This window comes from Martes martes, assembly GCF_963455335.1.
Source record: "Martes martes genome assembly, chromosome: 9".
NCBI classification, from domain to species: domain Eukaryota; kingdom Metazoa; phylum Chordata; class Mammalia; order Carnivora; family Mustelidae; genus Martes; species Martes martes.
Genome location: NC_137896.1, coordinates 83,518,443 through 83,543,442, shown reverse-complemented (window position 1 = coordinate 83,543,442; position 25,000 = coordinate 83,518,443). Strand labels below are relative to the sequence as shown.

Here is a 25,000-nt window from a genome sequence, read left to right as displayed (position 1 = left end):
GCATTCTGGTTTGTAAGTCTGTCCATTCAGGAAGGAAAATAGTTTTTTGGAAAAACCACTAAACAGAGAGGGACAGGTTTTTAAAATAAAAATACATGCTTCAGTGGTGCCTGGGTGGCTCAGTTGGGTTAAGCCTCTGCCTTCAGCCCAGGTCATGATCTCAGGGACCTGGGATCAAGCCCTGCATCGGGCTCTCTGCTCAGTGGGGAGACTGCTTCCCCCCGCTCTCTGCCTGCTGCTCTGCCTACTTGTGATCTCTCTCTCTCTCTGTCAAATAAATAAATAAAATCTTGAAAAAAAAATACATGCTTCCCAACATTTTAAGATTCTCAATATCCTATATCCTTAAGTTCTTTTATTATCCAAAAAGTAATTAAAGTCAATAATGAAACTGGAATCTAACTAAAAGGGCACCATTAGTGCTAACTCTTATTGGCAATATATATTCTAACAGTTCTTGTATATGAAGACCCCGAACTGGCTAATAAAAATATTTAAAACATAGATCTACAACAAATTGTGTTGCAAATCAGGTTATCATTATCTTGTATAAACCATGAAAATTGGAATCATGTGAGCAGAAGGTTAGATTAATTCTCCATTCTCATTATAAGCACAGGTGTAGCACAAACACCATGTGAAATAACCAATTAAAATGAAAAAAAAATCTGCTTTTTCATTAGCTGCCTTCACTGCATGACCAATTAGAAAATTATTTAATATTAATATTCCGCATATACCGAAAGTAATTTTCATAGTAACTAACATAGGTAAAAGAGCAAAAAACCAGCTCTTTATCTATGGTACTGTTTATCGTCTGCAGGTTTTTAGAGGAAAGGAACTCTGGTAACATTTTTTAAAAGTCCCTTTAAAAACACATTATTTTGTGGGTATGATTTATACTATTCATCTAAAAATAGGAAGGACACTTTTTAACAGACGAGAAGCCGAGGCTCAGAGAAATTAAGTGACTTATTTGAGGTCGCATGTAACTCAAGGGATGTTAATAATTTGCTGAATGACACACGGCTGGCAAATGGTAGTGAACACCCTTTCCCCCAACATCCTGACAAGAGCTTGGCCACTACTGTATCATCCATCTAGAATATTCTGAACGAAATAGATATCCAAGAATGAGCTGGTATTGAGCCAGTCACCACTGGCAACAACCCTACTGTTGAGTCTGGAAATAAGCATGACTGAACACTTTGTAGACTGGGAATTTTGATGACTGTACTGTTCGTGCATATGGACAAAGATAAGGCTATGCATCAGAAGATTCAGTGACTTATCTGTGTTCCAAAGCTTGCTTCCTTCACACTCATACTTTCAGATTTCCAAAGACCAGCTCATAATAACCAACTCAGGCTTGAATCTATGACTATTAAACCCAAAGAATCATAGAAAAATTAAACCTCAGGTTTGAAAAGGGCTTTCACTGTCACCTGGGTTGGTCACTGACATGAATCATCTCTCTGATATCCCCACCAAACAGATAGGTATCCTCTGCTGGATTGTTTCTAATAAAGCACTTGTTACCTCACCTGAAAGTGCACTCCAGCTACAGAAGGTGACTATGAGAAGGTTCTGCATTACTCGATCTGAAATCCTTTCACCAGGACAACTCCTTGGCGGAATTTAAACAATTCTAATCTCATTTCTTCAGGATGGCCTTCCAATATTTAAACTATAGCCATCATGCATTATGTGCCATAGACTTCTCCCCAGGTTTAACATCCATGATTCCTTTTTTTGCTTGTTTGTTTTTGAGAGAGAGAGAGAGCACAGAGCAGAGGGGCAGAGGGAGAAGGAGAGAGAATCTTAAGCAGGTTCCATGCCCAGTGCAAAACCCGATGCGGGCTCCATCTCACCACCCTGAGATCATGACCTGAGCCAAAGTCAGGAGCTGGATTCTTAAGCGACCGAGCCATCCAGGCACCACAAACATCCATGATTCTTAACATGTTCCTTCTAGAATGAAAGTTCTTGGGTTTTGAGTCTACTCACCACTTGGGCCATACCCACTGCTCAGTATATTGAGAGGTTTGTCTGTGTGCCTCTAAAGGTCTTCAGAGGACATCATTAAAAGCAATTAGTCCACACTTGCTCTGCTCCCCATGTAGAGAGTGAATACCTCATCACAGCCTTTTAGCTACCCTTAGCCTCATGTACCAGGTGCTACTTTCTTCCCTTTCAGTGGCAACTGCCATTTGTTCCTATTGACAACACAGACGTAGGCTACCTATAGGATATGTAGATATAAAGGTGAGAATCCGTGCATTTAATAAAATAAAAATTTAAAAAGCTGAAAATCTCAGAATCCCTCATTACTTTGTCCAAACTGACCACATTAGTAATATGCTGAGAACTTCTCCCTTTTGAAAGCGAATTTAAAACAATTGCTGAATATAATGACTATTATCGATACATATAGCACAGAGTAAACTCTCAGAATCTTATTGGATTATGCTTCCTATACTTACATAAAACACTGATAATATTATCTAGGGTCATGGCAGACATCTTTAACTGAAAGAAACTAAGTAAATGGCAAAAGATTTTATATTTTGAAACAATGTCATCTTTTCGATTTTAAAACCATCTCAACATTTGGTTCTATTTAGTATATTTTATCCTAGACTGTCTTCTATATACTCTCTTTGGAATTATGCTACATACAGCAAAGCCATGTGTTTAGATGGCTTTGGGGTGAATTCAGATACAAAAACATTTTCCTTCTGGGCAAAGTAATAAAATGACATTCTTGCTCCTCCCACTATAAGTCAAACAGAGGTCAGTTCCCCCATCCCTGTATCTGTTTAAATAAACTGGTCCAGCTGTTTGTTTCTAAAATGCCCTTTGACCTTGCATCTCATCCTCCCTGCTTTTGTGACAGAATCCTTTACTTTCCATTGTGGAAGATTCTAAATTATCAAGAATTTTCTAAACGCTGAATCAAAAAAAAAAAAAAAAGACCTTTAGGTTTTTTTACGTAAACTTTCATGAACATATTCCCTTCTTAAAACACTCATTTCGAGAAGCATCAGTAAAACAGTTATTTTAAGCTCATATGTGGTATGTGCGTTCAAATATATATCTATATTTATGTGTGAATACATAAATATATATTAGAACTCTAACATAAGAAGAAACAATGTTTTTGAAGAGAAAAGAAAATGAGAATGATAAAATTCCAATCCGAATGTCCAATAAAAAAAAAAATCTATTCTCCAACAACCACAAAACAGTTTAAGACAAGATATATCCATGAAATATACACAACCTTCAGTCTTTTCCATATTAATAAGCCCTCTTTAAAAAGTCTGTTAGTTTAAAGTTGTAAGAGGAGACTTTTTTTTTTTTAAACAATTGATGTCCAAACATTACAGGCCCTGAAACTTAGATGTACACTGTCAGATATACAATGTATTTTAGTTGGGTGTAAGGTTGGGAAACATCTGTTGCCTTTCCATATTATATTCCAAACATCAACATATATATTTTTTATAAATCCTATTTTGCTTTGAAAACACAATGTTCTTTTGTGAAGTACTTTTTTAGAACTGGACACCCTGTAGGTAGTAAAAGACTGAATTAGGGAAAGAATTCTTATCTTTCCTTTTTTCACTGCATCATGGATTAGAATTTCTTCCCGTGACCAAACTATTCCTTTTCTCAAAACAAGGCATTTTACCAAGGATGGCAAGAAAATGGATTGGCCTTATAGCTTCATTCCATGTCAACATAAACAGTTTTTACCCAGTTATTTGTTTAGGACTAGAGCCATACTAAGAGGGAATGGGAGGTTGAAAGGGTTGCAAAATCTTAAAAAAATCTGAGACACAGGATCAACTCAAAATTGAATTTAATTCTTTGCATTTTTAAAATAGGAACCAGACAAGGAGAATGGGAGATGAATCCTGAGTTATGCTAAAAAGAAATACAGGAAGTTTTTCTTTATTCTTTCTTCTCCTTGCCTCCTACCTGCTTATTTATCATCATACTTTAAAGTTTTGTGTTTTGGTTTTGTTTTGTTTTCCATTCTGCTAATTCTACCTGTCTTTTTTCATTCACCATCTTTAGATACCTGAATAGTTTTCTGACTAAGATCTGGGAGAACAGCTTTCTGAAGTTGACCTTTGCCCTTTAGCTTATCCTCCAGTCCATGCCCTGGTTCCTTCCCACAAAACTGGATGGCTAAGTTTAGTTTCCTCTTTGTGAGAACCAGGAAGGATGGCGAGATCACAGTGGGCCTCCACTAGAACCAAACACAGGGTACATTTTCCCAGTACCACAGACGACATTTTCCACATAGCCTTGCCCTTTTCCTTTACTCTTATGCCCTTTGTCTTCCTTGTAAGTTCTCTGTAATGCTAACAATGCTAAGGAAGAATGACAGGCTCCCCTTCAGAAAGAGCATTTTCACCTTTACTCAACGAATTCTCTTCCTCGGTGTTTACCACCTACTAGTTTACTGATGACTGAGGCCAGCCCACTGTGTGACTTCAGCACGCCACAGCCAACTCAGTGAGCCAAGTAAAACCGAAATGCCGTTGTTTCTAAACGACAGGACTCTCAGTCATCCCCATAGTGTCTCTTGCCAATGAGGCTTAGTGAATAGTCAGCACGAAGGCAGCTACCCATTTAAGTACGGAGAAATATCATTTTACGATACCCTCCTATGCCCAAGGAGCTAAAATTATCAACTTGATATTAAACAGAAGATTTCATCAAATAGCAAGATATGTTAGTAAAGACGCCTTCTATATTTATACTATCCATTAAATAAAGTATTAATTATAGTCATCTTTGATTAATATTTAGGTATTAGGAATACCTATGCACGTACTTAGTAAAAATTTATACCATGCATTCTTAAGAATAAATACCAGTGATTTCTACATGCACTATTCCTTATCAATTAAAAATAAATAGCAAATAAGTATAATATTTAATCTATACATACTTCATTTAGGTAATCTCTATAAATATTTTTATAAAATTAAGAATAGTGAAAATTTTTTAAACATAAAATTTCACACAGGAAGCTAGTTGCCGAACTCCAGAATTTTATTCTTTCTCTTCTATTTATTCCATGAATTTCCTTCCTAGTATTTCTTTCAACTTTATCACAATCATTTAAATAAAACTACATATACTGTGTGTTTTATATTTTTAAAGTCAGCATTTCCTAATAACTCGAAGGCCTGTTTTATAAACAAACCCTGCAGGGAATGAGTTCTAGCTATCTCTCAAATAACTCTTTGTTCTTTCAAACAAAAATCTACTTCAAAATCTTTTGTTGGATTTCTTCATTTCAGATTTACATTTACTTATTGAATTTAATGATCCGTAACTGGCAGTCTTCAGGGTCCAAGCCTTACACACTCCCTTTCTTTGTGAAATATAATTTCTTAAAACACGATTTTAAGACACTCAAGAAAGTTGACTCAATCTCAAGTCAAACCTTATGAAATCATGTTTCTGGCACCTTTTTCCAGTTTCCCAACCTCCTCCGGATCCAACAGTTCCAGGACTGCAATCCATCATCTGTGTGTCTGAGGGTGGGAGAGGGCAGTGGACAGGAGGGGAGAAAGGAGCACATGTTCTGCTCTCCATCCATTCTAGAAACAGATTATTGAAATTTCCTCCAATCACAATAAGCCCATCAATCAGCAGTCTGAGGAGATTCCCTTTCTCTAGCAGTGATGGGGGTATTTATCAAACTACTCTAGAAAGAGCTGAAGTTGTCTCAGACCACTGAGGAAGTTAATCACATATAAAATTTTCTTCAAAGCAACTAGTGAAAAAAATCACTAATTATCTGAAAATTATAATGCAAAGTAATAACAAACCCATGTATTAAGTGTTGAAATTACTTTGAAATACTTCATCACTTCATTATATATTAATGGGAAGTTTTCATTGAAAGCAAATTATAAAATGATTTTTTATTCTAAAAAAATATAAGTTGGGACACCTGGGTGGCTCAGTCGTTAAGCATCTGCCTTTGGCTCAGGTCATGATCTCAGGGTCCTAGGATTGAGTCCTGCATTAGGCTCTCTGCTCAGCGGTAAGCTTGCTTCTCCCTCTCCTACTCCCCCTGCTTGTGTTCCCTCTCTCACTGTGTCGCTCTCTGTCAAATAAATAAATACAATATTTAAAAAAAATAGAAAAATATAAGTTTGCTATATCCTTTAGTCTGACCTGAATTCAAAGTGGGGAGGGGGTACTCCTTTAGTGGCTGATCTCTATTTCTTCTGCTACTAACCATGACTTTCTGGATCACTAAAGCACTAGGCTCCAAACCCAGTGGAATAAATTATGGGACTATCTTGCCAGAACTAGCATAAGAAATGCCCAACAGTTAAAAATATCTTAAGTATCCATTGATATAAAGCATATGTAATAAAATGGTATTTATGTAATATTTACTTAAATGTGACAATTTGCCAAATTTGAGTTCGTATAACTGCACAAATATAAGACAAATGGTGGCTTGCTTAAGGGATATGGAATTAAAATGATTATTGGCACAATGAACAAGCATTAGGGAAATTTAGGATAACAAAACCTCTTACATTATTGAAAAAGCTAGAGTAGGTATAATAACACCTTCAAGGAATAGATGGGTGTCTCTTTGGTTTAAGCTGAACCATTTTTTGGGTAAATTCTAACTTTTCCATATTCACAAAAAGTAAATAAAACTGCATCTAACTAGGCATCCCTTAAACATTACAGAATAAATATGTTTACTTAAATGTTCTGCAATTTCCATTATAAACTGGATGACCACACAAGGTATCATTTAAGATGGGACACTTTTAAAAGTAAATGGACACTATTAATAATTATGCTGGACAACAGGCATAAACCATGAATATTTCAAGCAGTTGGGGTATACGGACACTCTAAGGATCATATATGCACTTCTTTTTTCCCACGTAAAACTTCCCCCACATGATTGGAATTGCAACCCTCTTGTGTGAGAATGGTGACCAGTCCTGGCATCTGTAAGGTGTCAGAGAATCCCAGTACCCCTTATGGAGTGTCTCTGAGCTCCTTCCTTCCTGGAGGATCACTTCTTTAGTGACCTCAGCTCCCCAAGCCATCACTAGCCAAAAGTGTCCCAGGCCTGGAGTCTCTACTCCAAGGGAGTGCCAAGGAAGGAGATCTGAAAATTTAGCTTGATTTTCCGCTTTCACCTGGTCACAGGTTAGACTGCAGAATGGCACAATGAAGCTTAACTCGAATAGAGGCCTGTCTCTATTCCTTAGAAGGTTCACTGTAACTTCTGTTTCAATTCATGAAGTTTGAAACCAGAGTTCTACGTAATGGATATCAAAATGTAATCCACAGAACTTACATGCAAATGGAACCAATTATACCAATTATACTCAAAGGCAAAAATCTCTCAGTTGAGGTATATGACAAGATTTTTTTTTTTTAAAGATTTATTTGTTTATTTATTTGACAGAGAGAGATCACAGTAGACAGAGGCAGGCAGAGAGAGAGAGGGAAGCAGGCTCCCTGCTGAGCAGAGAGCCCGATGCGGGACTCGATCCCAGGACCCTGAGATCATGACCTGAGCCGAAGGCAGCGGCTTAACCCACTGAGCCACCCAGGCGGCCCATGACAAGATTTTTCAAATGAAGGCAGTAAACTAATAAAATGACCTCCTCTTGGAACTTGTCAAATCTTGGGGAAATGCTTACGGTCGTCTAAGTCACACTGAGGAAATCTGGAGACTGGGTGTTTCACTTGAGTGGCTATCCTTTTCTTTGAACAATATCACTCATCACAATTACAGTCAAAACACTGGCCAAGAACAGGGAGGGTCAGAGTGGCATCTAGGGAGAAGGGCGTGAGAACTGAGTGGGAAAACTGCCGCTCGCTTCTCTGAGACCATAGTAGTGTTGAGGTGCTGGAACCATGATGACCACGTGAGTTAATGTCTATGAAAAGAGCCTTACAAATTTAAAACCAAAGACAAGGGTTTGTTGAGATACTGTCATTATGATTCTTAAAAAACACCTAATGGTACAAAAACACACACACACGAACGCTTATGGCCACAAAAGGTGGGCACAGCCCAAATGCCCAGCAACTGATGAATGGATAAACAAAATGTGGTCTGTCCAGACAAAGGAACATTCTTCAGCCATAAAGAGGAATGTAGTATTGCTATCTGCTACATTCATGAACCTTGAAAACAATATGCTAAGTGAAAGCTTAAGCCAGTCCCAAAAGGCCACATGTTTATAGTGATCGCCTTTATGGGAAATGTCTGAATCGGCAGAGCTATAGAGACAGAGAATGGGGGATGGAACTATGGGAGGAGTAATAGCTAAAAGGCAAAATGTTTCTTTTTTTATATACACACACACACACACACACACACACACACATATATACACACACACATATATACACACATATACACATATATGTGTATATATAACATATATGTTATATATTACATATATAACATATATAAAAACATATATATTAAAGTTTTTTTGAGAGAGAGAGAAGAAAGTGGGGGGGAGGGGCAGTGGAAGAGAATGGGAGGGGGAGAGAATCTTGGGCAGACTCCCCGCTGAGCGAGAAGTCTGATATAGGGGCTTGATCTCACCACCCCGAGATCATGATCTGAACCAAAATCAAAAGTCAGATGCTTAACCATCTGAGCCACCCAGGTCCCCTACAGGGTTTCTTTCTCAGATGATAAAAATGTTCTAAAAGTGACTATGGTGATGGTCGCACAGTATCTGTGAATATACTAAAAACCACTGAACTGTACACTTTAAATGGGCGAATTTCATGGTATGTGAATTATATCTCAATAAATCTGTTAATAATAAATGCATAAGGGAAGCACAGAAGAGGTGCTGAACAAGGAGCCAGCCCCATCCTTGCCTCTCATTAGCAGCATAACATTGTAAAGCCCTGAGCCCCATCTGTCAAATGGTGCATTTAAATCCCATCCAGGACTTGGGCTCTGACATTCTACAGCGTGATGTTCCTAAAATTTTAATCCATGCTCCTTTGTGATGAACTTCAAAATCTCATAGCCCTGTGTGATTTGAAATCTTAAAAGAAAGAGCATGACTAAAATCAAAAGTTAATTCGCAATAGGCTTTTTTATACTACATTCACTCAAAATGATTCTGATATGCCTTTTCTGGCCCCCAGTCCCTCTCAGCCCCCACTGGGCCCCAAGGATGGGAATCTCTGCCATAACCTATTGTACGTTCCTATCTGCAAAGAGGACTGCCAGGTGACCAGCCGTGGGAGCTGAGATCTGACATCTTCGGACACGTATGATTCTTTCCATTAGCTTTTTCAACATCCCTTACTCCCTGCCCTTTCCAAGCACATTTGAACTCTGACCCAAACTAGGGATCAAATAAAGTCAACCACAGCAGATGTTCAAGGGATATAGGCCAACAAACCCTGCAAGTGGACAACAACTCTCAAAATGACTGTTTTACATTCGAATCAGCATTCTAGGGTAGAAGTACCAGAAAACATAAATATACATATTCTTAATCATTGTGCATTTAACTTCCATCCCAAGGCAAAAATACAATTCTTAAAATAGAGCGATTTTATCAATAGTAAGCCAGATCTCCCCAATGACAGGAAATTCATTTTTGAGCTAAATCACATTTAGAACCCAAGACTGATAATCCCCATCAGCCTGAAAAAGTTGCGTTCGGGAAAGCAAATGTTTTTTTCCCTTCTTCAATGATCAGATCTAATCTTGTGAGGCATTAGGTCCTTTAGTCACATCGGTTAAGAGGGTAAAGAGGCAAAGAAGAGCTCTCAAGAATGGCAACAGATTAAGGTTTTTTTGTTTATTTGTTATTGTTCAGGTGTCAAGAGCCAGATAGCATTCATTATTTCCCATGCTAATGGGTCGGGCTTAAAAGCTTCGTAAGAATGGAAATAAAAAGGAAAATATCAATGACTACATGGCCGGTGAAAGGGAGAGCCCTCTTTTGCCAAATATACAAGCATCCATACTGTTGGAGGTCACTGTTTGTGTGGCTGGTTGGTTTTTTAATGTTCCCTTTCCCCTTAAAAATTAAGAAATAAGCAACACAAAAATCTAGACATCTACGCAAAACTCTGGGTGTGTTCACACACTGGAGCGATGTGGGCCGAATCCAAGAGGACGTTTACCCTCAGAAACGTTTCCTCCCCTGCACCCCCCAACCCTGGCTTCACTCCATTTCTGAGAAAATTGTTTATTCAACAAGGAGCCAACATTTGCCCCATTTTTAAAAATATTTCAGGCGGACTTTTTAACCACTCAGAAACGCTGTTTGTTTTAGGTGGGTGCAGCCAGAAGCAAGATGATGAGGTAAGAGAGGAGAGGGGTCTCTGTGGGCACAGCTTGGTGGGGCTTCAGCGCTCACTGGTTAATCACCCAGCACCAGCCTCAGTAACTGTTGACACAAAATAGGTGGAGATCAGGTCTGTGCAAGCAGAAAATACCAGAAAGGCAAACTGTATGTAAACACACTTAAGACAGATTTGACAAGAATAGACCTAAACCTGACTTGCTAGGAAACTCCGAATGTCTAAGGCTTCAGGGTCCCTCTCAGCTGAGGCCCTTTCCCCTTACAGAGTTGCCTTTGAGAAGATAAAGAGTAACATTTGAAACACTGAAACAAGTTTACAGAAGACAGCTGAGACATTTGTCCCCTTGATTCACATAGTGTGAGTTTCCAATCTGTTCCTACATGTAGGATTTATGTCATGTAATACAGTTCTTCCATCCATACTTGGAGCAGAGCCAAATGGGGGGCCGGGCGGGGGGGGGCACCAGGCACATACAACCACAACTCAAAAAGTTATTTCTCCTGACCTATAAAACTCATGCAAAGAAGCAAATGGATAATGCTTAAACAGTCTTTTAATCTTATCTAACTGACACCTGACAACCCATTACTTATAGATTATTAATGCACCCACTAAAAAGTTTGTCATGTACAAAATTACCAGAGAAAAAGATTGAACGCCTGAGGAAAAAACAAATTTTGCTGTACAATAACTTCAGAAATTTCAAGCCTATTATCTGTCATGCCCTTCACAGACTCATAGCACACTGCTAAAAACAACTGATTTATCTTTATTATGAATCCTAAAATGACAGCACACATGTGTTTCATGTCGTGTGATAATGTTTAATTTCATCCAGTTTTTACTTTACAGTGCTTGATTTGCTTATTTAAGATGAAGGAAAGTAGCAACTTTTTAAATTAATTTCCCCATTTGTCTCTCTATCAGAGGACCTGGGTTTTTTCCCACTCCTTGTGTAAAGCTGGGATCAGAGGCAGGTTCAGAGCAATCGCCTTGCTTCTCTTTGGTTCGCAGTGATCACACCGTCTAGAACAGGAGAGCTGGAAGAGGTGTGAAGTCCCACCAGTGGGTCCTCCCTGTCCATTTCAGCAGTGGGAGCTGCTGCCCATGGAGACAGAATGACTCGGCCAAGGACACAGGTCTAACTGGTGAGGAGTGGGGAAGACAGCTGAAAAGTTTGGGCTCAATGTGTTCTTTCTCTTGCACATTGCCTCCCTCGCTGGCCCTGTGCAAACTGTGCGTTGTCAGGAGACTCACAGGAGAGTGGGCTCCTTAGCCACCTGTGGGTGCCAGCTCTTCTCCCTTGACCCGTTAGCCTCTCAGCCCCCTCACTTCCCACACTGTCTGCAGGTGAGTGCAAATCCGGTCCTGCCAGCGTGCATGACACACAGGGAGTTGCTTCCACTTCCCTGACCAGATCATTGTGCCAAGACACCGAAAACAACAAATCGAGCTTGATTAGGACTCGAAACAAGTCCTGCGTTCAGGACTTGTTCAAAGTCAACCACCCACCACTGGTTTCACAGCCTTGAAAGGGATCATGGACATTCAGAAACGCCGGGCTCCCGCTGGATACATCAGCCTCCCCACTCACTCTGCCCTGGGCCTCACTTGAACCCCAGCCCCACGGGATCCTGAAGTACTTGCCCAGATTGACAGACCCCACCCCGCCCCACTTCTGGCATCACACTCCTGTGTTGTCCTGGAAAACTCAGAAACTGTCTTTGCGCGCCGGAGGAGAAACGGCAGTTATACCGAACAGTATTCGGACTTTCGAATCCACCTTCCTTCGTCCCACATCTTCCTATTTCTTTTCTCAGGGAGACTTAGGGCCTCATGGTGGAAGGGGCAGGGTTTTCTGACCTGCGCAGGGGCCTGACACTGAGTCCTCTGGGACGCCTTTCCACCTTTCCCACCTTTCGTGGGATTCATGGAATGATTTCACACATGGGGGGGGGGGGCTCTGAGTAAACTCATTGTGTCAAATTTACAACAAAGTATACTTAACAGACTGCAGAGTCATTTTCAAAGAGGACTCTTTGCTGGAAATTTTTTAGAATCTGCAGACAAAAGCAGCGTCCCTGTTGAACTCCTAAAACTCTCTGACATGACAATACCTGAAGGTTTCTAAATTCACAGCTCTTTTCCCTGCGAGCTATTTGCTCAGCTTTCCTAATAATACCCTGCCTGCCTGGCACCGAGCCAGCTCTGTCTCAGGCAATATGCAAGCTAAACATTTTTTTGACTGATTTCAATATTTTTCTTATGAGCAACTAGACAGTATTTTATCTAGTGAGTATTACTGATTGCTATAATCTAAGCCCACAGTCAGAGCCCGTAAAGGTAATATTATTGGAATTGACACTCAAGGTGAAAAGCATAGCAATTAACCGCGGCTTGGAGAACAACAACCCACTCTGAAAGATGCTGGAGAGTCAGCCTACTTCTGTTTCTCCTGCTTCTCTTCCTTCTTTCGAGAACATTGCACCTGTTACTCCGCTGATCAATTAGGAAGTCTACCTTAGATGTAGGTTACACTGAAATCCTCAAGGGAAAAAGTCAAACCACCTGCTTAATAAAATTATCTTTTGTGTGTGAAGTTGTTCCATCCCTAGGTGATTTCCAGGCCAGGAAAATCACTATACACCCTGCACTTTCATTTTGCAGTTGAATAGCAAACAAATGACCCAGTGCCTCTTGCACTGTTTTTTACATCTGTTTTCCTTGCTTTTGTGTCATGCCTCTGTTTAGCTTTATTGACAAAACAATCTGTGCCTAATGTTTAAACAACATCTGTAAAATGTATTATTAAATTATGTTGGAAGAAAAAGCAGAGCAATTCTATGAAACCCTGTGACCCCCTATTGATTTTTAGATCACAGAAGTTGAAAGGATAATTTGTGAATGTTTTAACATTTACATCTACACAGGTACCTATATTTATAGAATCTTTGATTACTTATAAAAGTATTTGCTACATTATTGCCATAACTCAGAAAGAAACCTGACCTTTAACAGTTGAATCTGTTTATTATAAGGGAGATCCCATTTTTTAAAAATAAGTTTACATTTTTACCTTCCAGTGGCATAAATCTCTAAGGATAGCATACACCCCCCCCCAAACTGGTAATAAATGGGAAGTGATGCCTGAATGCTTTGCAGTTTTGAAGGCAGTAAATGAAGTAACTAGGAAAATCTGGCCTATGTACTAAATCTGAGAATGGTAGAGCTTGATAGTTCTCTAAAAAGTGTCACCTCGGATGTTAGGATGCTCCCTGGAATTTTATGCACCCAACTGATGGGGAGAGTGATTTTTCTTTCCGCATACAGACCGCATTTCACATACACTATATATTTTGCACCTAAGTTCCATATTGCCTTCTCAGAGCATAAAGAAACAATCATTTAACATTAGGCCTTGATGGGAAAGTGTTTGGATGAGTAGTAGTGAACAAAGAAACTGTAAAATTTATTCAATACACCCTAGGCTAGAACTCCGCTGAGGCAGAATGTTGTCTGAGGCATCCAGCAAGTAAGACACAACCACAGGCACAAGTCTGCATCATATGGAAGACCCAGCTCTGCAGCACTGCTGTGAAAACATAGGAGGAAGGCCGTTCTACACCCGCATTTCCAAATTAAAAAAATTAAGTTGGTGTATTCAGGAGAAAAAAAGAACCAAGTATTGACTCTGTGTGTGTATGCGTGTGTGTGTTTTCTTTCAAGTTCTACCTAAATAATTAAAGATCTAAATAACCATCTCAAAATTTAAGAAGTTTCTGCTTAAATGACTAAAACATTCAACATGGTAGTAATATGTTTTCGTGGCTGATGTAATAGAAGTAATTTTCACAGCCACAACAACAATGGAAAAACAAAAAGGCAAAAGTCTCAAATGCTATTAGTTCTCATGTTGGGATCAAATCCTAATTGGGAAGGAGAAAGCAAAGAAAGAAGAATACATGAATGTATAGCACATATTATATTTTTAAAATTACTGTGCTTTGAAGTCTAGGTCTACCGTGGCACGCTAGAGGGAAATAAATGTTTAGGCAATGAGTTAGGGAAGTAGATTTTTGAAAAACATGCAGTTGCCTCAGATACTTCTACAATTGACGTAAAAATATTTTCACCCAAATTATTTGCCTCATTGCCTCAATTCTCAATCTGTTGGCGGAGATTTGTCCCACAATGTCTCATCTAATAAATTTCACATTCCATCCCTGGGCCCAGTACCTGTAAGCACTAATAGCAACCATTTTAAGATGCTTCCTCCCTGTTTTCATCCTGACACGTAGATCAAACATAAGAGTTACAAGAATTATTTCTCTTAATCCAAATTTTCTTTTAATTAATCAAATCTGTCTTGTTGTTTTCCATTTAAATTCTCCCTGTTGTCTCCTCTCTCCCCAGATCCCATCTGCTTTGGCCTCGGCTAGCTAAGACAGGGAGTTTGTATCACTCATGGCAATTAGAGAAAGGGGAGATCAGTTCAGTGACGGGATGAAAAGAGCCATTGCAACACACCAAACTTTGCTCATCTAGGTTTCAGTCAAAACCTAACTGAAAGCTGCATCGGCCAGCATTTCTAAGACAAGCTCACAACTAGATGAGTTTATATTTTTCACTTTCATATTGTGCATTTCGATACATGATGTTGCTGCCAATAATTACGACTGATCTACACCCAACCTGCCCTTCAGCATTTTGTTAAATCTCTTCAACAGTGACTCATAGTTCGTACAAAATGTACATGTGTGTTAACAAGTTTTAAGAAATCCAAGAGGGAAGACACCCATTTTTTAATGTTGTGGCTAAATGAAGTGAAGGGGAAATGTTAAAATACTAATGAGGATTTTCTTTTAATTAGGATTTCCAGAAGGAAGGAACTTGGGCTTGATGCTCAATACAGGAAAAAACATTTACAAGCTCTCAAGAAAGCTTTGTGTAATGCTGTATTATGGTAAAGTAAAATGAAAAGCCTTTAGTGGTTATGCTGCTTTTAGTCTTCAAGGAGGCCACAATTTAAGCTGCTCTGACATCTTCGGTTTTCATACAATACCATCTGGGTTTCCGCATTTTTGCAACCTACTTCCTACTCAAAGCCAAAAAAAAAAAAAAAAAAATCTATTATCAGCTCCTTAGAAGTTGAAGGTTTAGAAGAAAATTAAGAAACCCTTAGACTCTCAACTCGAACACGGGGATGTCATTATTCACCGAACTTAGGAGAAACAATCTGACAATTTTTATTTACTTGAGGGAAATTCTCTACCACAGAGTTGTCAGAGCTGAAAGAGTTGCCAAGCACCAAACAATGAAGCGTGAGCCAAAGCCACCTGGGACTGCGCACAGGAGTCGGGAGAAACAGGCACAGTCGCAGGGCCCATGGAGAACACAACAGTGTTCACAGCCTGCAGAACCAGAAGTGATGTGTTTAGGTATCTGTGCACCACTGAGTGTCAGTGTGAGGTGGACAGTAAGTCCGCATATAACTCTGAAAAGTATTAGAACTTTTCAAAGGTCCCTCTTTCTTCCTCTACTTGCAAAACTGAGGAAATCACTTTAGGGTCACCGCATAGAATCTGGGAAAGTGACAACTGCCTACTGTTCAGTGTCCCAGGCATGCCTGCCTTGCCCATGCAGCCATGGGGAAATAGCCCTGAAGTTCGCCCACCTGTGGCGGGCAAGTTGTCTCAGGATTCGTTCTCTGGTGACAATGTCTGTAGAGGGCGTTTGCTAGCGACACTACAGAGGAAGAGAGATGGCGCGAGTGACAGATCACCTGAGCGGCCGGCCGTGCTTTCACCCTCCTTAATTAGAGTTCGCCCTGCCATTCCTTGGCCCTCAAACGGGAACGTTTCCCAGGGACATAACGTTGTGCAGCCTCTGTTACAATTGTGTCATCAGTTTAACCTTGAAAATGCATCTGAATTCAGACAAGCATGCAAAATTGAAGGTCTATTCTATAAACATTGTCCACGAGGACCTGAAGCCCAAGTTCAAATATATAGTATCAACAGTCTTGGGAATTAAGATACAATAGCAGGCACGACTAGGCAAACAAAAACCCTAGGCAGGGACACACTCCTAGCAACACATTTCGGTAGAGTATGTCTTCCGTTGGCTCCCCATCTACTTGACTAAAGGGCTGCAAAAAATTGATCTCCCAAGGCTGCGGTAAGGTCATAGAAATTGATAACCCTTACAAGCAATGCTTATGTGAGTCTGTCTGTGTCTTGCAGATAGTGCACTTTGTAAATTAATCCTCCAAAGGCAAATATATTGTAAGTAGCTTGTTATCTCTAAAATACTAAATTGAAGAATACATGGGATTATATTGACAGAAATTACATTTTCTGTAATGGGCTTTAATATATCTGGAATCTCTCCCAAAGGCTCCCAGGCTCTCTAACAGAGAAGGGTCTGTTAATGTAGGTGCAATGGACATCAAGAACAAATTTATTCACCAAAATGGATTAGGCCATGTAATCAGAGATTCTGCAATATTAATCTTTGACACTTATTGAACAGAAAGAAATACTTCTGTCTGCAAACTGGCATTCCCAGTTCTCCCCTTTCCCCAACCAGGCTGTGGGCCTTTTCTGGATTTTACTTCAAAGAGGATAAGGTTTCCCATCATAAACGCTAATCTAAAAATATTAGGACAATTAATTAGATACACTTAGTTTGAGAGGATATTGGATTTCGATACCCTTCAAATATGACACTAGCTCTGGGTGATTACATGAACCTGGCTTTCAGCACACTCACAAAGGGTAATAAATCATACTTTCCCAAAGCCTCGTTGCCATACCGCTGCACATTGTCAGAATATTGTTGGCTGGTACTTGGTATGGAATCTCAGCTTCCCCCAAATCAGGAATTCACAGATTTATTTAGAAACAGTATTGCACAGACCAGAGATACAGCAGGTTTTGAATAGCTTCAAAGTGGAAACGTAAATAATTTCTCTTTTTCCATGGATGGAAGGTAGGAGGAAACGGGAGACTATCCTTGAATGCTCAGCCCTAGCAAAATAACTGGTTATTCGTATGTGACAGTGGATTTTCTCGTTCCATAGAAAACAGGATGATACCGCTCTTTCTATCAGTTATCCTCGGGGTGGCGGGGGGAGCCATTTAGGGAACCACAATGAATGTGAACTAAACATTAATACCACACCTAAAATTTGTCAATTTTAAAGGCAATGGAAAACAATGCAATGTTGGGGGGCAGTGGTTTCCAGGCTAGCAAGTGCTCTCACCTATCAGTCAACCTTTTATTTTCACTTTGGATCCACCAGCCATCAGGGGAAACAGCAACAATTGGGTGTGTCTTCTCAATGCAGAACAGTAGCTGCGGGTGGCCAGAGCCGGAAGCAGATTGTGAGCAGTCACAAAGCCAAATTACTTACCAATTGTTCACTTGTAGGATGGTGAGTCCCGTGTCTTGTGCCAGCTGCTTTTTCTGTTCTTCAGAAGGGTAAGGGTGCTGAAAGAGAAAAAACGAGATAGATGTGCGCACATATATTTGGGGCAGATAGTGTAGCACGTATCACGTGTCAGGTACAAAGCTAGGGGCTACAGATTCAATACTAAACACATACGCTCTGTAAAAAAAAAATGTGTGTATATCAGGCAATATTTAGGCTATTTTGTCAATAGCCTAAGTGTCTAGCGAAGTCTATAATTAAAGGTAAAAATGCTGAGGTGTGTCACTCTTATTAATGGAATACTACATCATCTAATTAATGGCAGTAAAAGACAAGCCAATTACAAAGATTAGTGAAGTGTATAAATAGCTACTTAGGATACTTGCAGAACCTTGATACTGAGTTTATCCTTTAAAGGTTTATTTGTTGCAAACACAGAAAGTTTAGTATGATCTTCACTGTACTTTATAGGATTAAAATAAGGACAAGCCCTTTTTGATGATATGAAAGCATATCACCTTGACGTAATACTTTCATAGAACCATGGACTTCTAAAGCTGAACCATTTGGACCAACCACCTTAGTTCAGGTTCCCAGCGGTTAAACACTTTGCTAGCATGACAATTTTCCCTCCAAAACACCATAGTGCCAGATGCAAATATCAAAATTAAAGTGGGTATATATATATTTTTTAAGCACTAATCATTGTAGCTCTTCTGTAACACAAACAAATGACATTCAACCGAAGTTGGTTTCCATATCTGAATGTCAACACATGCTGGGATTCTGAACACAGGCCAATACAAGGTCAAAGACCAGCATATTTTGCATGCTAAGAACAAGCCCGGCCATGTTCCTCATGAGTTAGAGTGGATAAAAAAGTATTACAGGATTAGATAATAAAATGAAATTCATACCCTCTTGAAAGAATGTTTGGAATTCTACTGAAATTAGTTTTGGCACAAGCACTTTTTGTCTGATAATGAACTATATCTAAATCTGAAATACACATTTCTAAATCCTGGGACATGGTATCTATCTATGGACACACTGACCAGCTTGAAACACTGCATCCCAATAAATTCTCCCAAGATAAGAATTGTTCTGCCAGTCAACGCTCCATTCCCTTATGAATGAGAAAGGGCACCCTCAACTCTCAATTTAACTATCTGTGCCATTGGAAAGTAAATTCTGGTCTATTGAATGTTAATTAACATAGCTTTTAATCTCATTAATAATGTCTGATTAGATGCTAAAAAGGCTCGTTAATGACCACTTTAATGCTCTTATATGTAAGTTTAAATATGTTCTATATCTGTACACATGGGATTCGTTTGTGGAGAGCAGAGATGTAGCAATTTTTCCCATAAGCATTGTCTTTGATTGTCACTTAATCAATAAATACACAATTAGAATAAGGCTTTGCTTTCATGGAATATAGTGCCTTTCTCTAAAGAGCTCCAAGTATATTACAGACAGGATGGTGATTAATCCCCATTATATCCCTTTGAGGGACATAAATGGAATCTATCGTTCCTCCTGTCTTACAGGTGAGGAAACTGGCTAGGGAAAGACATTGTCAGCAGCCACAAGACTCTGTGTTATTTCCTGCTTCCCTTCCAGTGTTGAAGCCTCACCATCATGAGGGATGTGCCAAATGCTTCTTAGAATCTTCATTCTTATGCTTGCTCCAAAACCTCCAGACTGCTTCCTATGGCCTGTAAGGCATGCCATCATCCAGCTCTGCCCACCTCTCAGACTTGGTGGCCTTCTCTTCACCCCCGCCCCACCCCTCTGTCCAGCCACACAGTCCTCCTTTTTGTTCTTCCGACACACCAACCTTGATCCTCCAGGGTCACTTTCTCATCTCAGCCCAAAGGCCAAGCCTCACCTACCCATTTGTCCAGCAGCCCACCTTACTGTTCTCACATCAGGCTTTTCCCTCTTCCCTAATGGCAAAGCATGGCTCTCTGATACACCTGCTCTGATGATCTGCCTCCTGTGGGTGCGCCTCCTCTCACTCACCTAACAACTCCAAAGTCGGTGACTTTCTCCTTCACCATTCTCAAAGCCCAGCCAGGCACGCAACAGGAGATCAGTAAATATCTGTGAAACAAGAAGGAGGCTATGTCCTGCCACGACACACAGATACTCTCCACTCAGATGCAACATGGAAACGTATAATAAAATTTCTTCCAACAGCCCGCAGGAGGGATAAACGACCCGATTGGAGATCCACAAGGCTACTTTCCTGACTTCATTCGCAACAGTGATGTCAACCCATTCTTCTCAAGTAATAGTATGTAAACTTCCTAATAGCCTAAGATCATAGCTTACAATCCCCCTACTCAAAATAATGCTAGGCATCCCAGGCACAATCTCATGAGTTAAAAGCAGTCCTCCACCCTAAGGTTAAAAACCTAGCTCCTGCCGCACAACGATCCTGCCACATGAACCTCTTATCCTATGAACAGATACTGAATTTGGGTTTGATATATAGAAGTTCTATGTCTACACTAGTTGAAGGATTGTATATAAGGTACACACGACCCTATTAGATTGTATAAATTACGCTGCCGCTCAATGATTATGTCCCAAACACAGGACAATTTTTAAAATCCTCAATTTTGTCATGTGGAGTTTAGGATCCATCAAAGTTAAAGGTTACCCAGGCTTGCAATTCTTACACATTCTAAGCCTGATTTTGAAAAATGCAAATTTTAGCATCCAAGCGGTTGGCACTCCTTGCCATACAAAGCTGTAGACCCGTGTACACAAGTCATCTCCAATCTTCTGTAATTTGCTTATGGTTTCTTAGGTCCTGTGGAAAGCTCAGTGATTTTCAATAGAATTAATAAATATGTCACCAGTCTCTTTTCACTATAGCCGGATGGCAATACCTTTTGCCCTGTCTTGTAGTTGTGTCTTAATATGATGACCAGAACTGGATAAAAATTAATATTTATGCCATTTACCTTCCTTTAGTTACTTTGAAAATTGAGAATGGTCACAGTCATTTATTTGTGCTGTGTTTTCAAGAGTATTTTTGCATGCCTGTTTGTGAGTAAGTTTTACAACCATTCTTACAAAGCAAATGGAACTCACATTTTATTTATGCAGGTGGTGTCAGGAAAATTCTCTCTGGATCATTAAAATTACCTGAATCATTACAGCTTCAAAGAGCAATCGATGGCCCTCAAAATTTCAGTGCAAATTTAGGTTGTTTCTTCACATCACACAGTTTCTGATTTCATAATTTAAATATCATAAAATGAGAAAGTTCTAGCCTTTTTTCCTTCTGTCACTTTTCATGTGATCTGATTTTAAGTAATTGGAACAAACTGTGTCTAATTTCATGCAGCATAATTGCTAGGCAGCCTCAAGCTATGGAGACCCAGCACTCTGTCTCCATTAAACAATTTTCAGTCATTCAGGATATATTTTTTTTAATAGAAATGAATGAGCCTGGATGAAATTAAATGTCACAATAATCTGGTCATTGTTGGGGGTGGGGGGGAGGAAAAGGTGTCAACAAAACTCCCTAAACCTTTCTCTATGGCAGGGAGATGAATTTTTTCTTTTTCTCATAGTTCTTGGCCTGCATGTCCCACAAACTTTTAATTCCCAGAAAACACACACACACACACACACACACACACACACACACACCCAACCATAATTGCTAGAATCACATGAAAGCCGTGACTTCAGGTAGCTAATCCACAGTCAGCCAAAAATTCACAAAGAAGCAAGCTTTTAACTGAAATCCAGTATCTTTAAATATCTTAAATCCTATGCACCTTGCCTAAATAAGCTTTTTGTGGACAGTATGAGTTATTCCTTTGTAGATTTAAAAACAACAACAACAAAAAAAACCGACTTGACAAAAACCCAACATGCCACGAGCAAGGCTGCTGTAAAAACATTCGAAATCCTGTTGTGTTTTGCCCGCAGAGCTGGTGAGGCCATTAGAGGGGCAAAGGTAGACATCATTTTATAAAAGAGATAAAGAGACGTGCCATTTGAGGAAGAGAATGGGAACTTCCTTCCAAACCACTGCAACCAAGAACCTAGGTCACCCCTGCCCTTCTCCAGAACACCTCTGCTATTAATGGCAAGGACACCACTTTAAGGGAGATCAGGAGGTTCTTATGAAGGGAAGATGGGTTGCCCTTGCCAGCTACACCAATCAACCCAATCACTTTGGGATATCAAAGCAAATTTGACCACAGTCCAATAGGTAGTGACAGGAGACCTCGCCTTTGTTGTGTACATTAGCCTCATGCCATTATCTCTTAAAAGCTTAATTATTTGCAAACAATTGATCAAGATGGGAATTTGAGAAAGGATATGCAGGGGCCACTGGGGGAACTGCAACGCATTAAGAGAGCAAACAAAATTACCTTTAGATCTTACAATCAGAATTAACGATTGAGACGGGACAGCGAGGCGGGCAGTAGCTCCAAGCCTTCTTTCCCGAGTGTTTCCCATTTGATCTGCATTAACACCTCAGGAATGAGTGAGAGCCATAAAAGAGTGATTATGTCAGGGTAAAGCTGACCCTCCCTTCCAGCACTAAACCTGCACACATGCATGAGGCTGGCTCCGCTGGGAGAGAAGGGATGCTGGACTCCATGGGAAAAGCAGCGGCTTGGGGGCAGGGGAACCCCAACTGCAGGGAATAACTCACAGCCCCATCATCCTGATTTCTGTAATCAACGCCCTGACTTCTCCTTCCCGGGATAAGTCTCCTGCTGAAAGAGAAACCGTTTGTCCCTCTTCCTGTGTTTCTGGCTCTGAAGTGCAACTTCTAGTAATGACCTAGTACGGCAGTGATTGCTTAATAACCCCATCAAAGAATAAAATGATCCCTGGAGTATGTGGCCTGCGTGAGAGAAATGGTTAAAGAATGTCTGAAGAAAATCTAAAAATAGCCTACATAAAAGTGAAGTCGGGACTGTCATTTTATCAGCCCCAAAGAATAGAAGGCGACAGAAAGAAAATGGCAACGTGCTAAAGAAAGTTATCTCTGCGCAATTCCAATTTTATTTCCTGAGGTTGGGACGGGAGTGGGGTGCTGAGGCCGGTTATCCGGTATTTACAAGTTTACAGTACATGGGAAGAAAACTTATTTACTTAAACAATCTAGGAGACCGTTTCCGATGAGCATCCATGGCCAAAGAAAAATACTCTTCAGTACAGATGGAAAATGTCCAGTCTCATATCTTAACGATATCCTTGACCAAATGTACGCCTTTCATCAAATTTTCCACCCCTGGCTGCAAATGTGGATGCCAAGACAGTGATGAACTTTATCTTATCTACCCTGGTAACCAAGTTTCAATAACGTCCCCTCCCTCCCTGCCTTGCCCACTCTAACAGCACATTGTAATGGCAGCAGAAAATTTGAAAATAATCCTGTACAGAGCTCACTGGTGAGATAATGGAAGGCTACGCTGCCCCTTCTCAAGCCTCAGATTAGTAATTTCTTGTGACACAGAACTGCCTCTATACTGAAACTGCAAAACAGCTATAACAAAGCAATAGAGGTGGAAGCAATTTTCAAGCAAAATGTTACATGCTATACTTTAAAAGGTATGGGAATAGGTACCGTGGGAGCTGATCTAACAGGAGGAATTATGGCAACTGTCCAATATATCCCTTATCAAGGCAATGTTCTGTTGCTTGGCTGAATATGTTGGAAGAACAATTTCGGAACTTCTTTTATCCTTCTTCCTCCAGCCCTCTGCCTCCTCCACAGCTAAGTTTAATGCATTAATATAAGTTGACCTTGAGCTAAACTCTGGTATGCGATGGAGAGATAGAACTCCCTTTAAAGTGAAAAAAAAAAAAAAAGCTACCATATGGCTTTTAACCATTAGATCTCTGGGTTCTTTGCAAACTTCTACAGATTTGACACTAAGGGAATATCGTGGATCTCAAGTTAAATAACTAGCTTTATATTGGACCTCTTAGAAGACAAACAGAAACTTGCTAGCCAAATATATTTATATTTGTTTAGTGTAATATTTTTCTTGCCTATGAAAACTTCTCCCACTTTAAATCAACTTGCAGCCATTTTCCCCTTATGCATTGGCTATGAATAGCTTACACTGACAATTACATTGATCTAGGATACTTTTTTCCCTTTAAAAAAAATCCATCATGCTTCCCTATTGTCTTTCAGCTTTATGAATTAGTTTTACTGTTTCAGTGAATGCTTTTTTGTCTTTTGACTGCACATTATCAAAGAGACACTTTGTGCCTCCCATTTGCATTACAAAAGCAGGGCACCGCCAGTGGAAGAACAGAGCCTGAATGCATAGCAGTGGAGTCCGCACCCTCACTCATGCTGGAATCAAAAGAAGGACGGCGCTGTCGGTACTGGCTAGGAAGCCAAGAATGTTTGGAGCATCATCAGTGAAGTCACAGGACTTCGACCTGCTTTTTAATTCTCCACCAACGCTCCTAGATTGCCTAGTTGCTCCGATTAAATGTGCTTCATTGATTGCTCGCACTTGCTTTTTCGGAAGCCTCGTCAAGCCATTTTCCAGACAACCCCTCTGATTCCTTGTCTCTCCAGCAGCAGTTAGAAGACGTTGCTGGTCGACTTATACAAGTAGGGAAGTCAGGTAGGAATCTCCAAACTTGATCTTACCACATGAAAATGACAGGAGTGTGGAAGGAAAAATTGAACACTGGGTAATATTTCACAGTGATCTTTACTTTTGCACTAATGAGACTATCCTTCTAATACACGGCGGTGAAAACATTGTTTTATAATCAATTATAGGTGGGTAAGACTACACAACCTTGCCTGGTTCATCTCCCTGACCTTTTAATTTCTTGTAAATATCAAGTAAGTATAAAATAAAAACACTAAATAAAAAACCAAATACTTATACTAAGGGACTTCATAGTCCCTCACGTTGGGGATTTTTAAAAAATTGCTTGCAATTCTAGAACAATGACCATGTTTTAGATCTATTATTCTCTATTAGCTCTATACGTATGGTATGGGCGGATTTTAAGTATATGCATTAAAGCACAAAATTTAGACTGTAAATTAGCAATTACTTATAGCCTCCTCCTAAAAGTATTAAAATTCATGAAGAATGCTAAAATTATTTTGAACAGTTATGATTATTAATGAACTCCCTGAATATTGATTCTCTTAGTAGAAGGACCATGGTTAAA

General features: G+C 39.8%; 1 protein-coding gene across 2 annotated transcripts in view; it reads right to left on the bottom strand.

The window, feature by feature from the left end:
• The window catches only part of MEIS1 (Meis homeobox 1), a 132,734-nt gene that overhangs the window by 6,398 nt on the left and 101,336 nt on the right, over nucleotides 1–25,000 (bottom strand). For both annotated transcript variants that reach the window (XM_080813525.1, XM_080813526.1), the window contains exon 9: nucleotides 17,786–17,862. In XM_080813525.1, the coding sequence (XP_080669651.1) occupies nucleotides 17,786–17,862 (77 nt within the window). The remainder of the gene's footprint in view (nucleotides 1–17,785; nucleotides 17,863–25,000) is intronic.